The following is a 17,238-nucleotide window of genomic DNA, read 5'->3' as shown; positions in this document are numbered from 1 at the left end:
GCAAATATGTATAAAATAAATGAGAAAAATCATATATACAATCATGACTAAGTAAAATTATAATGCAAACAATACCAAAAAGTAACACAAACAAAAGTATGTATAATTTAAAGATGGCTGAGGAAACGGGCCAGTAGAACAGAAGAGGGACTACATTCCCACGTATATATATCGGAATTAAGTATAACATAAATGGCACTTCACAACATAGTAAAAGACAAACTGGGCCATTAATTTAATCATTAATCATTAACTGACAAGGAGCCATTTACTATCACTTTTAAATTATTAGTTATATTCCCGACATTATATATACCAGGAAGAAAAAAACCTAAGAAGTAGATTAAAAAAAAAAAAAACTACAAAAACTAGCATAGTATTTTTATAGTTATGAATTGAGAAAGGCATTTTAATTATATACAGAAAGCCCAGAATCTATAAAAGCAAATAATTAATACAAAAACTGAGAACCAAACAGAAAAGTAATCAAAGAATATAGGAAATTTAAAGAAGAAATAAAATGGCTAATAAATATTTTAAAAAGATGGTCAAAATGGGACTGGATAAAAGAGGGTGAAGGGATTTGCCAAAGAACATCTACCCATAGCTCAGACAGACAACAGTGTGGTGATGGCCAGGCAGATGGGGGGGAATGGATAAAAAAAGGGGTGGACATGGGGACATCTGTATTAGTGTCAACAATAAAAAGGAGAAAAAAATAAAAGATGATCAAAATGAATGAACACAAAAAAATTAGACCTATCAAAATAGAAAAATTTAAAAGATCACTGACAGAGTGGACAAGGTGGTGAAAGAAAAGATGCACTCATACTTCAAGGAATTTAAAAAGGCATAGGTTTGGAAGGCTTGAGTACACTATCAACACTGAAAATACACATTCCCTTTGACCTAGCTATTCTAGTCTACTTCTGAGAATGAATCCCGCAGATATTCTTGCACAACTATACAAACCTCTCATCACCAGGATGTTCTTCTCTACAGTACGACATACAATACACAAACTAAAACATGGAACCCAGTGGATACAATCTGACACCACTGGGGACAGAAACTGAGCAAACAACATGCATACAATAAATACTATCCCCTCATTTTAATGAGTTAAATCTGAATATACTGATGTAAAACTGCAAAACATGAACACTGTCCTCTTGGAACGGAGCGATTTTTCCTTTTAAGAACCATCAAATGGTGATTTCCAATTTTATATGGAAGTCTAGCAATTTAAACTAGATCAATGTACTATGAGATACATAGGAATTTTCTAAAAGCATGCTTCCTATACCAACTACACTATGAAAAAAAGTATTCAAAATTGAGTAAAAACATTATTTTATTAAGTATGAAAGAATTTCTGATCTCTATATTGCCTCCTCTCCAAAAACACAAAAATCAAAATGTCATTATAAGTCCCCTAATCCATGAATGCCTTCAAAATAAACTTAGTGAAAAATTTATGCAATAATTGCAACTTCTGAAAGGTGAAATGATTCCCATAGCAATCTATGAATTAATCAATAGTCTGTTTTGCTACTTAATAATCAGCTAAAATTAGCCATAAGTTTCAAAAATAATAATTCATAATTTATAGAAAAAAACACTTGTTTTCATTCTTAACAAATGCTTTAATAATGGCCTCCTTAAGAATATGATAAAGCCAATTCCTGAAGTTTCACTTTAGACGTCCATAAAAAAAAGAAAAAAAAAAAGAAAACAAAGAACAGCTAATGACACATCACTATCTGGTGAATCACAGCTGTTGTTCAAAAACAGGTAACTTAAAACTGATGATGTCACAGCTGATTTGTAAGTATAAATCTTGACCTCTTGGTCTCAACTTTAAAGTGATACCACCTTCTTAGTACAAAAGAGGTCTAACTATCTCAAATCATTTTCCTATCTTATGACAAAGGAATCAATTATAAGTGATAATTTACAAAGAGTTCTGTGGAATAACTTTCTAGTTTATTAGAAACCTAAATATTTCTTCACTTGTAAAAAAAATGTGTAACATCATTCAAGGATGTCCAACCTTTTGGTGTCTCTGGGTCACATGAAAAGAAGACTGTCTTGGGCCACACATTAAATACACTACAACACATAATCACAAAAAAATCTCATAATGTTCTAAGTAAATTTATGATTTTGTGTTAGGCCACATTCATAGCCATCCTGGGCTGCATGTGGCCTGTGGGCCACAGGTTGGACACCCTGTGGTTTCTTCCGAATATAAAATTTCACACTGAAAAACAAAGCAAAACAAAAAAGCTCCTGGAAGACTTTATTTCGAGACAGTTATTACCTCTGAGGAAGTTCAAGGAAGCAGAAACAGTTGCAGAGATGAGATTTTGTTTTGCTGTAATTTTGCATTTAAGTAAAAATTAAAAGTAAATATATCTTTTTGTTGGCTGATTCCCTGAGCTCTAAACAATTCATTACCTATTTGTGACCTTGGGGAAGTTATTTACTATCCCTATGCCTCAGTTTCCTTACCTGTAAAATGGGGATAGTAGTAATTCCTGCCACATAGGATTAAATGAATTGATATATGTGAAGTGCTTAGAATAGTATCTGATATATATGGTAAATGTTACTGTTGTTATTATCATCAGCTTCATCACACACTGGAGAAAGAGGGTAGGGAGCAGTATCTGTTCTATTTTCTACATTTACATTTGAAACAAACATAAATTCTATTTTGTAACCAGTAATAAATAACCAACGTAAGTGAGAAAGCAGTATAAAGCAGAATCACAAATTTTCAGTCTTCTCTTCAATTTCCAAAAACATGAGACAATACAGACTTTGGAGTTTGATATTTATTTTTAGCAGGAAGAATATGCTAATGGTGATGACATCGTTAGAAGACAGGCCATGTCCAATACCTGCAACAGAAGCTCAACAGAAGTTAAGGAAACCATGCCGAAAGACTGAAGACAAAAACTGTATGACATGACTTACCCTTAATCCTGTTTACAATAAAACAAGTAACAATATGTTTAAGGATGAAGTTCCATTACAGGATCAAAAACTGGTAAGTTAACTATCAAAAGTATGGTTTAAAAAAATTCCCCTTTCCTTTCTCTGGAGCACTGGACAACATGTCTAAAGGTAGCTCATGGTGTCAACAACTATGTTCTGAGAGTGTGTATGTGAACAGAAAAAGACAAATTGAAAAGGGGTAATGCTAAATCAAAAGCTAAGAAATTGTGGGGTGAGAGGGTTGCTGTTAGTACTTCATCAAATACAACGCCCTCACATGTAGAAATGGCAACCATCTTTGGCAGTTACAGTACACTGAAACAAGAACTGAACCTTACAGAAATATTGGAATTCTACACATATGGTCTTGACACCCCCAGATGGGGGGCACTAATAAATAAAAGTGAAGAGAGGAAGCATCATAACTACAAATTTGCAGAGAATGAGCTCTAAATAAAGGAAACCAGACAAATTAGAAATTCTCCTACATATTAGAATAAGAAATTGCTAGATGGTAAACAATTTAAACAAGAACGAGTCAGATGAAGAATTCTTTATAAAACCAGATCTGGCTCATCCATTTCTGACAATGGCTACCCTGCTCGGAAGAAACATGGGAGTGCTTTTTTTTTTAATGCTGCACCTCCAAGCTTCTCATCAATATTATTAATCATCATTCAATGTAAAGAAGTAATGACTTTCTACCTAAGGGTGCATACAGGCTGGGGTGGGGGTGTGTGGGATGGTAGTATGTCAAGCAGGGATGGAACAAAGGAGTAACCTGAAGATGACCTTCCTGAGCAAAAGTGATGTTCGAGAACAGAGAGACTAAGAACTAGCATACCCACAACAAAGTCTATGACCCAAAGTCTTACTTCTTAATTGTATACCCAAAAGACCGCATGTATTCAGAACAGGAGTTAAATACATCCAACCATAATTCACTGTACATGACATCAGATTTATAACATCTGCTATTTTCCCATTATTTTTATTCTTGCAAATAAGAATTTAAATTCATAAGGTAAATTATTATAACTGGAATCTCTTGTGAGTAGTTTTTAAATGCAACCAACTCTTGTAATGAAAATCTCTAAGTTTACTTAAGCAGGTTGATTTGATTCAAGTAGAAAGAAACCCATTAATGCAAGTAGTAGCTTACCTGGGCCACTGTCTAAAAAAGATCTATGTCAAAAAAGTGCAAAATGTGCAGGAACATCAAGATATTTAAAAATTCCTACCAAAATAAATTAAATAAACACTAAAGAAGGAAAAGGTTACGCACTTCCAATTTATGCTCTTTCTCTGCAAGGGCTTCCTTTTGACAACGAAGAAAATCTGCTAACATTCGAGTGAGTTGCTTCCTATCATCTATTTCAGCCGCCAATCTGCCATTGTAATCTGCCAGCAACATACAAGCATCCTCTACCATTTTAGAAAGCCTTTCTCCAGATTCTTTATCTAAGAAAAGCAGACAATAAAATTATCACAAAACAAAAACAATGCTATATACTGTTCTCTCACCCAAACTCCCCCCAAAATTCAGATCACATTTAGAATGTCTTACCTGTTATCTTATCTAGCAGGGATACTTCTTGGACTTCAACAGGTAGAGAAGCTATCCTCTGATGAACTGCTGCATCACCAGAAGCAGCATTTTCTAAATCTTGTAATGCTCTAACGAGATCTAGAGTCTAAAAAATTATACAACTTTAGAACCAAAAATAAATGAAGCTTAAACAAATAGAGAAGACAAAATTTATTTCCTATTTCTTAATCCTTATGAGCTATACTTACTAGTTTGAAGTTTCAAATATAAACTCCTTTAGAAGACACTCCATTTATTTTATATATTAAGGACAAGCAGCTACACTATGGTAGGTACTGGAAATATATAAATTGGAAACATATAATTGAGACATGGCCCTTGGCCACGGGGAACTCATATTCCAGTGGTGGAGACAGTGTAAAAATAATTATCTGACAATAAACTGATGTGACTAGTTTATAAGCCAAATACACACAGTGGTAAAAGGGAAGACAGGCTGTAACTTAAACCTGGAGAACACAAGTTTTATGTATAATGTATTCATTATATTGTCACTGTACATGAGGAGAATTTTTTAATATGAAATTGAATATTGGGAGGGGGGATACAAATCATCTTCTATCACAACATAGAAGAGTCTCCAACACTCTATTTCTAAATGATATAATTAAAGCACAAGAAAAATGTAGTTTTGGAATATGTTTAAACATGGTGCCTTCAACTATTCTGTAGTTTGTTAGTAAGATCATCAAAATATAACAAAATTCCACATCTGATGACTAATATTTATATATAATGCTTACCCAGTATAAAAATTATTTTATCAGAGTATTTTAATTGCAATGTTTCACATACCAGCTATAATTAGGAGAGAAGGGCAAATTTTTGCCAGTGATTTCACAATTCATAATGTCTATAAACTTATTCCAAAGAAAAATGACTTTCTTTTTACTTATCTCCATCCTATCTCGCATACTTTCTTTTCCTTTTTTCTTAATCTCTAAAACTAAATCCTGGATCACTAGGTCATTATAAACATACTAGAAAAATCTAGGAAATTACCAATTTTTTATATATATTAAGATCATGTTGACAGTCAGTTACTGATTTTTCTTCAAGCTTTTCCCTTACAAAAAAAAAAAAAAAAAAAAAAAGCTATTACTAGGGTCTAGCAAATACTAAGTGATTAAACATCACAAGAATGATTGGAACCCAGTAAGAAACATACTATCCCAAGTGTACTTTTAATGCATTACTATATGTTACACGTTCCAATGCTAAAAAAATAATTTCATTATAAGATATATTCCCTCTATAATTAAAAAGAGCTTAATAGCAATGACAATTACCAGGAAGCTTGTTTCTCATCATGCCCCAATTGACATGTGTAAAATTTTTCCATCAGCCTTAGGAAGTTCTTTTTTTTTTTTTTTTATTTTAATCATTGTTCAAGTACAGTTTTCTCCCCCCTACGGAAGTTCTAAAATTTTATGGAGTTCTAAGAAGAAGCCTGGCTTTACGGTCTTGACAATGCATGCGTGTTTTAACCACAACTAATTCCCATCACATCTTCACATTCCTACATGAGTTAATCCTCAGTTCCCAATGCTGGGTCATGGATGAGAGAAGAAAGCAAAGTTGTCTGAATCAACACTAGCCTAGGGCTTTCTAATAGAAGAGAATGAATGAGTTTGGATCCTACAATAAAAGAATCAGATGGTTGCTCAAAGATACTTGTAAGAAGTACAACTGAGGCTACTCTTTCATCAGGGAGAATAGGAGAAGATCAGACTCTCTATCTAGAACTTGCATACATACTGTTCATATAATGAAAAAAAGCTCTTAACACAAAGTGATTCATTCTGTCTTATTACCAAACAGAAAGAAATATAAACCTTAGTATTTGGCTCCAAATGTTATGTTTTTATTATTTTTCTATCAAGCTCTTATCCATGGTGACCAAACGGGCTTTAGCATTCCTGTCATTGAATCAACAGGTAACTTGGCTCTGGTCCTAGTTGAGCACCTTGGTCAAATTCTTTCTGCCTCCCTAGTACTACCACTGACATCAATCCACAGTTCTAGGAAGTAATTAACTGTACCTTTCTTTCAAGCCCCTGTCTTGGAGGAAGGAGCTCACACTTGGCCTCTGGTTTTATGCAGTAAGTTCAGGTCCAGTCCTTCAACTCCCATGGAGCACTGTGAGTTCTTGTTATCCTCTAGAATACTAATTTCTGGCAACCCATGTCTGCCTCCAGATCAAAGCTCAACAGGAACAAGGCTCTATCTAGCTCATATACTAAGTTAGGTTTCTGTAACAATTCTAGCCCACCACGATAATTACCTTGTTTTAAGAGTATGGCTATGTCTTCATTTTCTCCTTTTAAATTTTATCTGCCCCTCCTATATATTTGAAACATAGGAGGAGGAAGCTTTAAGACTCAGTGCCCACACAATTAAAAGTTAAAAACATCTTTCTGGAATCATCTAATGGGTAAGGAATGCTATACTCTACCAACCTGGAAGGACATGGGATATTAACAATTCTAATCCATCTCTCTTACCATGGAACTACGCTGTCCTATTACAGTCACATAGAACTGTATACATACATACTTGTTACTTTAACACTTGTTTTTACATGTCTTAAAGCAAAAATACTTCAAAGGGCAGTGTCATCTCTAGGAATGGAATTTTTAGTGTACTTAAGTCTTACAACAGTCTCATGTGTTTTAATTATTTAAGAAACTGTTTAAATAGTGGATATCTAACCAGACCTAATCATACTAACCAATCAGAAATCCTGTTTCAAAACAAAATGATTACCCTAATATACAATATATAACATATTAAAACATAAGCAACCTGTTAATCAGAAAATGAGGTTTTCGTGTAGATTCTTTCTTGTACCCCCAAAGTACAAAAAAAAAATCAATTTACAACAGTAAAACACTAAAAGTAATAAAGCTTGGCGGTTACACAAAGTAACAGTGATTCATGTAACGCCCTTAACAGGCAAAAACCTCTACCTGCGGTGGCTCACTTGGAGATCCCAGAGAGGAGCAGTTTTCATTTTCATCCACCTTTATCTGCTCGTAAGTTCGCTTCCTAGCCTTCTTATCGCCATCTGAATTTTAAGAAAATTTAAGTTTTCATGAGAGAATGCATTTTTTAAATCCAAGCCTAAGGATGTGTTTATTGATTTGAGAGAGAAACAGCAAGGTGAGATACATCAACTGGTTGCCTCCTGTACCCACTCCAACTGGGACTGAACCCACAACCTAGAGGGAATCAAGCCTACGATCTTTTTTCTTTTTTTTAAAGATTTTATTTATTTATTTTTAGAGAGGGAAAGGGAGGGTGAAAGAGAGGAAGAGAAACAGCAATCTGTGGTTGCCTCTTGTGTGCCCACCACCAGGGACCCGGCACACAACCCAGGCATGTACTCTGACTAGGAATTGAAGTGGCAACCCTTTGGTTTGCAGGCTGGCTCTCAATCCACTGAGACACAACAGCCAGGGTGAAAGAGTACATTTTAATGAAGAGATCATAATAAAAGATTATATACTTACACAAAGCTTGCTTAAGTTGTTCTAATACATCATTTTCATAAACAGACCTTTCTTCCCAAATAGATAACACTCTTCCAAGGTGCTTCTTACAACTTTCATCAGTTTCACTAAAGAAAAAAAATATTAGTGATAAAAATGCATTGTACTATTGTAAATATAATGGTGATTTTAAATAAAACCAGACATTCCCTGAAAAACCTGTCCAAATGTTTACTGAGCACCACCATTTAACCAGCAACCCAGGGGTGCAATGATGAAGGCAGACATACTTCTCAGTTCCCTTAAAGGCTCACAGACGTATTGTTAAACAAAAAATCACAAAAAATACAAATGTGTTAGTACTGGCTGCTAGGAATTTATAAGAAGATGCCCCTAACCTAATGGGTGCTGAACATGAGGCTAAGAAAGATTTCTAACAGGGGATTCCAAAATTTACTCAAGGAATATTCATTGATCAAGGCACTATCTTTGACTCAGGAGAGACAAATAGGGCTTTCTAGCAGCTATTTTTGTAAGTGCTGCAAAAGAGAACAAGGTATAACAGAAAGACCTGGATCAGTTCTAGAAAGATCAGGAAGGGTATATTAGGAAGTGATATTTAATCTAAAACCTAAAGACTGGATACATGGGGAAGTAGGAAATAGACGACTCATAGCTACTCCCTATTGCCTTCATTACTACCACTGTAGACTGAGCCACAATTATCTATGGCCTGGATTTTTTAAGTCTTCTCATTGGTCTCCCAGACTCTACTCTCTTACTATTCTCTATCAATGTAAATCAGATCACACTGCTCTGAATCTTCTAAGAGGGGCCAACCATACCAAGAATAATGCCAAAATCCTTATTCTGGGACCACAGGATGGACATGTTCTGCTTTCTGGCTACCTCTCACTCCACATTCCCTAAATATCTTCTCCCACACAAACCTTGCTGCTGATCCTCAAACATGGCCAGAACACAGCTCTGTTACTGTGTCTGCCAAGTATTCTCTCTACTTAGAACCCTTCCCTCCTAAACAGTGACAGATAAGCAGTTAATAAATATTTTATTAAATTCTAAGGAGCTACAACATAGAAAGAAAGAAAAGAGGTTTGGTTAGCTTAAACTGCAAACTATACATTATGTGCGTAGAAGAAATGTGAGAGAGCAGTCTGAAGAGGTAGACAAGGCTCACGACATTTGACTTGATATCTTGGACAAATGAGAATCAGTCCCAGACAAGGGAGTGTTATGATCAGCTCTGCAATTCTGGCTACAATTTCCTAAGTGGATTCAACAATATTGGAGGCTACTGCAATTAGACAGAAATGACAATATGGTTAATTGAAATGGAAAGCAATCTTAAGAACTGAGGGGAACTATATGTAGTGTATGGGATGGGGGAGAAAGGAGAGAATGATATGTTATAAATCACAGTATCATAGAGAGTTAAAGATGACACCTAATTTCTCATATGGGTATATGAAAAATGGAGTTACCATTTACCGAGAGTGAAACCTAGGGGAGAGGGCAGTCTGACAGGGAGCAAGGGCATAATGAATTCAGTGTCAGACACAGTGAGTTTGAGCTGTTTGGAGGCATGCAACTAGAAATTCAGTAGGCAATTGGACATACAAGTCTGAAAGAAAAAATATCTGCACTGAAGCATAAGATTGTGAATTAGGGTGTGGAGAATAACTAAGTAGATGCAGTGTATGAAATCATCCAGAGGGTAAGTGAGAAAAGAATATGACCCCAGAAGAGGGTCTAGGACTGAACTCTTAAGACTTAAATACCAACATACAAAATGATGGTGAAAGAAGATATCTTTCTGACAGATAAATAATACTTATTTAAGAAAGCAACATACAGCAGTATTTCACTCTGTAATTTTTTTAAAAATGCATCCAATTTAACTGACTAAAACTGTAGGACATATGGTGAGTATACGTTTACCTAAATCATTCAAACACAAATCATTCACCACTAAATTCTATAATTTAAATTGATTTAATAGCCTATCCCAATAATGTTTACCCAGCAATCTACCAAATATTTGCATATGTTTAAAAATAAGAATTTAAAAAGAGCATAAGCCAAAGTAGATTCCTACTCTCAGAATCTTTCTGTAGCAAAATTTTTCAACAGGTTAATGATTTTAAATATTCTATATTTCTAAATCATTTAGCAATGTTAAGACATATACTCACATACAAGAAACCTTTAGAATCACAAGCAATATGAGGAGAAAACATACTAAGTTTCTCCAGAAATATTAGCTGGAAGACTGATAGCTTTATAAGCACACAAATTTTCAATTCAACACGTTCACTCTTTTTTTTTTTTTTAACAAAGTTCATTCCACGATAGCAGTTGCTTTTTGTCTGTTTAAAGAAAGCTGTAATTCAAGTATTCCAAATGCCCACCTTAGCAGTAGTTCAAAAAAGACTTCCTTCACAGAAAATATGTAACACATTTACAAATGCCATTTATAGGTAAGTCTTTTTAAATGAAAACTTCAAAGAAAAACATTCCCTGGATTTTAACAGCATAAGGCAGTTTATGCAAAAGGGAATATTACGCATTTAAAACAGATTACCTAGTACCCAAAACAGTGAACATACCTTGAAACATGTTTAAAAGCCTCCCACTATAACTGGTGCAAAATCTTTTGTAAACTCCGGCCCCTTCCTTTTGCTGTTCTGAATGACATCATTGGCTAGGTAGAGAAAAGTAAGCTTCCTGTTGGTTTGGCTGAAAAATAAAAAAATTTAAAAATCTACTTAAATATCCTCACTTAACTTGGACAAACTCTCTCAACACCTCCTTTAAGCAGTTTGAGAACAACAAACCTATTAACCATTATTATCATGTTCAACCCTAGCTTCTCATTCTACAACCAATACCAAGTCACTATTTATTCTTCAACTCACCAGGGTAATTTCTGTGATTTCTGGAGGTCAATCGTGTGAGGAAAAAAAGGGAAGAGGCAGCAGAGGTACTCAATAAGATATCTTTCTGTTTCCTTGCAATTTTACAAGACAACCAAACTACTTTTCCATGATTGCTCGCCTTATTGCTATTCCCAAAACTAATACTTCTATACACTGAGATCCTCATGTCTATACAAAAACACATCTCTGTGACTCTATCCTATACAAAATTTCATTAAAACTTGTAAGCATTATATGGTATCTAGCCTTTTAAAAGTAACTCACAAGCAATTCAAATAAAAGATCAATTACAAGGCTTCATAAAACAGTCAGGGATACTAGATAAACAATAGGAAACAATCAGGATTACACAAATGGCATCTAATTTCACTAATTCACGATCAGTTCATAATCTAGGTTTATTTATTCATAATCAGGAAGTGGCAAGTTCATTACTTATTCTTAAACTGTACAGACCATACACCTACTCATTTTGATATAATGCAGATACTACAATCTAACTTAATCCCCCATTTTCCCACAGAGACTGAAATTTAAACCACAGTAGATGGAAAAACTTATAAATATAGTAAGTAACCAAAATTTTACTGTGTCATCTATAAATATAAGAACCCTCTTTTCAGGGGAAAGCCTGAAACATGGAGAGAAGCAACAAAAAAAACTGAACACACACACACACCACACACACCACAATGAGTATTACTGTAGGTCTTACAGAAGGAAATCAGAAGGAAAGCCATTATCTTGAAACAAAAATCTATTAAAGATTTATTTCTAATTGGTGGACAACCTCATTTATTTCCCTGGTAAACTCGATCACTACAGACCACAACACATGTTCATGTTGTTACAGACCAATGTGTCAATGGACAGGTTGTTGTAATACATAATCTACTTTAATTTAGTGATATTCTTTGCCACAGAAAGTGCATTATCAACAGGTAATTCTTAAAAGAACTTTATCTGTCCCAGACTGGACAAAGAGTTTAGTCCAAACACAGCTGGGGTGGGGGTGGGGAGAGGGTGGAGGGGAGAGGGAAGACTCCACCTAGTGGAAGGAAGGGAGGGAGGGAGGGAAGGCAGGCTCTACCTAGGCCCAGACAAATGGACATCTTCCCATCCTGAAAGGCCAAGGCAATTCAAGTTCCTGAAATAATTTAGAAATGTTGATTTGATATATACACACAAATGAATTTTTAAATCTTGCAAACTTCATCCTAAACCAGAACTACAGAAGGCAATGTCAACTGTGAGTTCTGTACAAATACATCACACTGTTTATTCATATCATGCTTCTAGAGCAGGATCAAGACAAAAACATTCTGTGCTTTTAAGAATATTTAAAAATAATGTTGACTAATTTTTTACGAATATGGCCTGTTCTAAAAGTCTATGTGCCTCACTTAATCTTTAAAACAACCATACAGCCCTGGTGAAGTAGCTCAGTTGGTTAGAACGTCGTCCTAGTATGCCCAGGGTGTGGGTTCAAACTCTGGGTCAGGGCACACGTAAGAAACCAACCAATGAATGTATAAGTAAGTAGAACAAGAAATTGATGTTTCTCTCTCTCCTTTCCTCACTTTAAAAATCTATTATAATCTATCTATCGCTCAGTTGGTTGGGCATTGTCCCGGCCAAAGTGAAAAGTCACAAGTTTGATTCCTGGTCAGGACATATGCCTGGGTTGTAGGCCCAGTGCCCAGATGGGGCATGTATAAGAGGCAACCAATCAATGTTTCTCTCTCACATCAATGTTTCTCTCCCTTTCTTTCTCCCTCCCTTCCCCTCTCTCTAAAAATAAGTAAGTGAAACCTTTAAAAAACAAGCCCTGGCTGCTGTGGCTCAGTGGATTGAGTGCTGACCTGTGAAACAAAAAACAAAACACTACTGGCATTGTATCCAAAGGACACAAGCAACTCTCCAAGAGGCTGGCACTGGACAAAGAGCATTAAAAATAATGACTCCAATGGTCTGAAATGCAAACATACAAAAATCCACAAATTCATAAAGCCCTGGCTGGTGTGGTTCAGTGGATTGAGCACCAATCTGCAAGGGGAAAAGGTCATCAGTTCAATTCCCTGTTGGGGCACATGCCTGGGTTGGGCCAGATCCCTGGTTGGGGGCCATGTGAAGTAGCCAATCAATGTTTCTCCTTACATATCAATATTTCTCTCCCTCTTTACCCCACTTCCCCTCTCTCTAAAAATAAATAAAATCTTTTAAAAAAATACTTTAGGCCCTGGCTGGTATGGCTCAGTGCATCGAGCAATGGCCTGTGAACTGAAACACTGCCTGTTGGGACTCCTGGTCAGGGCACATACCTGGGTTGCTGGTACACCATGGTCCCCAGTTTGGGGCTTGTGAAAGGCAACCAATTATTTCTCTTGCTCAACTATGTTTCATCTCCCTCCCTTCCCCTCTCTTTGAAAATAAATAAATTAGTACTTTAGAAAAAAAAAATTTTAAGAATACTTTAAAAGGTTGCTAAAGCAATAATCCAGTTGACAAAGGGGGGAAAGTAAGCATTTATTCTCCTTTGCCTGTATGAACTTATTTCAGAGTTACCAATGGTTGAAGAAAGTTAGTTCTTACACAACAAAGCCTCAAACTTCAGTGTGCCTCAGAATCACTTGGAGAACTTGTTAAAACATGGATTAGTGCTCTGGCCAGCGTGGCTCAGTTGGTTGTGTACTACTCTGCAAACTCGAAGGCCCGCTGGTTCAATTCCCAATCAGGGCACATGCCTGGGTTGTGGGATTGGTCCCCCACTCAGGGCACTTGTAAGAGGCAACCAGCTGATTTTCTCTTCCTCTTTCTCCTTCCCTTACCCTCTCTCTAAAATCAATAAAAAAAATTAATTTATAAAAATAAAACATAGATTACTGGTTCCTATATATTTAACTTCTGGTGTAGATCTAGGATGTAACCCACAAATTTGCATTTCCAAACAAATTATCAGGTATTACTAATGCTGTAGCCTGGGGTCCCACACTCTTGAGAACCTCTGCTATAGAAGAATTCTGGATAATGAAACAGAAAGAATTAGAAATTCATAATTTGGTGACCCCCTGATAAATAAATAGTCAATCAACCATCATCAGTGGCTGCTAAAATCACAGGTGAAAGGTGATGGGGAACTTTACAATAGATTCATAATGAACCCACTGATCAATCTTACCCTTAAACATAAAGCAAGTGCACATGATGCGTCTCTTAAGTGCACAACCCTTCCAAAGGGAATGACACTATAAGGATGGAATCAGCCAAATGCATAAGGAGAAAAAATTCTATAGTTCATGTGACACAATCTCCTCAACAAATAAACTGCATGAAAAAAATGGGGGGGGTGCGCATGATTTTAAGAGAACTGTCAGCAGATATCATGAGTGGACCTAGCTGGACTGTACTTTGAATACTATCTATAATGAGACACCTTTGAGGGAATCCAGCATACTGAATGTGAACTTGATTTAAAATAATCAGGAATCAAAGGCAACTGTTAGGTTTGATAGATTGTGTACATTAAATTTTTAACACAGGACTTATCTATTATAAATATGTATTGATATATGTGGTTATTAGAATTGAAGTCCAGTATTTGCTTTAAATAATCTGGGAAAAAAAGGTGTCAGAATGGGGAAGATTTAGGTGAAACCGGAAAGATATGATGTTAATAACTCTATACCTGGGTGATGGGTTCATGAAAGTTCAGTATCTTGTCTTTACTTCTGTGTATAATTTTAAGTCTAAAATAAAGAGTTAATTTAAAAACAAATAAAAATTTAGCGTAAATAAACAGCAAAATCTTTCATCTCCACACCTCATTATAAATGAGTTATTTTAGTGAGTACATCCTTTTAGATCATTTTATGTACCTTTGCAACTATTACATACTTATTTATAACTACACAGATACACATATAGGATTTTTTTTTCCACAAATGAGATCACGCTCCCCATAGTGTCTCACAGGTTTCTTTATACTTCCCATATCCCAGACACTTTTGTATTCATAAGCGGATTTGTTACCTAACTTTTTTTAAGTCTCATTCCTTTTAACAGTTACTTAGTCACATAATATATAAACTGTTCCAAATCTTCAACACTTTTTACACTTTTAAACCTGAGCAAGTATTACTACAGAATAGATTCTGAGATAGGTTAAAAAGTATGCAATTTAAATATAAATGAACACTGTCAAGTTGCCTGCCAAAAGGCAGTTTGAACTGCAACATGAAATGCTCATTTCCCTACATCATCGTCAACACAATACTATTAACATTTAAACTTCCTGCCAATCTCTTCTAAGTAAATGATCTGTTTTATTGAAAATCCCTAACTATGAAGCTGATTTCTTAGTGATTTATATTCAATCTTACATGAATTGCCTGTTTATATCATGTTGCCTATTTCTCTAGAAGGCTGTTTGTTTTTTCTTATTCATAGGACTATTTTATATGTTATGAATATTCATTTTTTCTTATACATTGTATATATTTTCTCTGAATCTACTGCTTACATAGATATTTGATATTTTCTACATTCAGGATTTTGTAGCCAAATCTACTATTTTCTACATGATTCCTGCCTGGTCTGTATCTCTAGAAACTACTTTCATAATCCAAGACTAGAAATATTTATAAATGTATAAACTATATTTATAAAACATTTTATGATTCCAAAGTTGATTTTTTCAGTTATATCTTTAATTGGATTAACTTTATATTTGGTATTAGGTAGGAATCTAAAATGCATTTATTAATATTTCATCTCTTCTCTCATGAATTTAAAGTACCTGGTTTACCACATGCCCATATAAAATGGGTCTCCTCATAAATCCTTTCTCATGTATTCCTACTATTCCTGGATCAACACCAGACTGTTCTGATTTTAAAGTCTTTGCAGTGTGTGTGATAACCTAAAATGGCACACTACCTCCATTACTGTTTTCCCTTCAAAACTGTCAAAATTCACAGACAAAAATAGCCTTGGCTCTTCTCCACATTTACCTTTCCCAGTGATCTTTAGAATTAGCCTTAAAGTTTTGTTAAAAAATAAAAACAAAACCAAATTCCTTATAAACTGCCCTGAATTTACGGATGGATAAATGATCCCTTTGCAATCAACTTTTTACTTAAGCAATGTTATATACTATTGTTGTGGTTTTAAATTTTACAATGAATGCATATTTTAAAACCAACAGAAAGTAAGTTATTGTTTAGCACATTTAGTTAAAGTAAGCTTGTAAAATAGTAATACAACATGAGAACCAGAAAGTATCCTATAGTATTAAATACTATACTGGACCGGTAAATACTATTGGAAAACACTGGTCTCCAAGTTCCAAATGATTGTCCCAATGCCAATACTAAAGACTTATTGTAGGGACTTCTGCTTCCAGGGATATAAAGCAGATGTACTTTTCCCTAGTATTTCTACAAAGTACAATTACAAATTATGGGCATTATAAATAAAATTACAGACAAAAAAAAAGAAAGGTACACTGGATAGGGGCCTTGGGGACCCAAGGAATAACACAAATTAAGTCCCTGGGTTTTATTTTTGCCCCATTATCTCAGATTGGAGTTGAAGAAGCCAGCAACCAGAAATCGTAATAGGTGTAGACATAAAAACCTCTAACAGAAGCCTTCTCCCTCTAGCAAAAAGACCAAGAAAACGGCAGCCTAGCAAGACGGAAAACTTAGACAATAACCAATCAACTCCAGCCAGATACTCACATCACACCAGCAAAGGCTAAATGGAAAGCAAGGTTATAATGTGGGCCCCAACACCTCTCCGAATGGTGTCAGAGAAGGCAAAGCTGGGAGCGTGGGCTTCCACCCCCACCCAACAGCAGGAGGCATTTCCCAGTGGGGTAGAGGGCCCAGTGGTGAGCTAGGACCCTCGCCATGGCCCTCTCCATTCCTTCTGGGAATGTCCATTCTCCATTACTTCTGGGGCTCTCCATTCCTTCCCCCCATGCTGTGGCACCAAAGGAGGTCTACTGAGGAATGGCAGCTCCCACTCGCACACATCAATATAACAAGCATCTCCGTCCCTTGATGGGGTAGTGTTACAGAATAGAGCTAAACAAGATTAAATAAGATGCAGTGTCTCATAACAATACCAAAAAACCCCAAAACTATAGGTCAATTAAAAATCACTCATTATACCAAGA

General features: G+C 35.5%; 1 protein-coding gene across 1 annotated transcript in view; it reads right to left on the bottom strand.

The window, feature by feature from the left end:
- Positions 1-17,238, bottom strand: part of RPRD1A (regulation of nuclear pre-mRNA domain containing 1A) — a 60,652-nt gene that overhangs the window by 21,167 nt on the left and 22,247 nt on the right. The window contains 6 exon segments of the mRNA XM_028525012.2: positions 4,289-4,464; positions 4,571-4,697; positions 7,582-7,679; positions 8,125-8,231; positions 10,731-10,753; positions 10,755-10,860. Coding sequence (XP_028380813.1) covers positions 4,289-4,464; positions 4,571-4,697; positions 7,582-7,679; positions 8,125-8,231; positions 10,731-10,753; positions 10,755-10,860 — 637 coding nt within the window.

The sequence above is a fragment of the Phyllostomus discolor genome, chromosome 9, assembly GCF_004126475.2.
Source record: "Phyllostomus discolor isolate MPI-MPIP mPhyDis1 chromosome 9, mPhyDis1.pri.v3, whole genome shotgun sequence".
NCBI classification, from domain to species: domain Eukaryota; kingdom Metazoa; phylum Chordata; class Mammalia; order Chiroptera; family Phyllostomidae; genus Phyllostomus; species Phyllostomus discolor.
The sequence above is the reverse complement of the archived record's forward strand: the minus strand, read 5'-3'. Positions and strand labels throughout refer to the sequence as shown.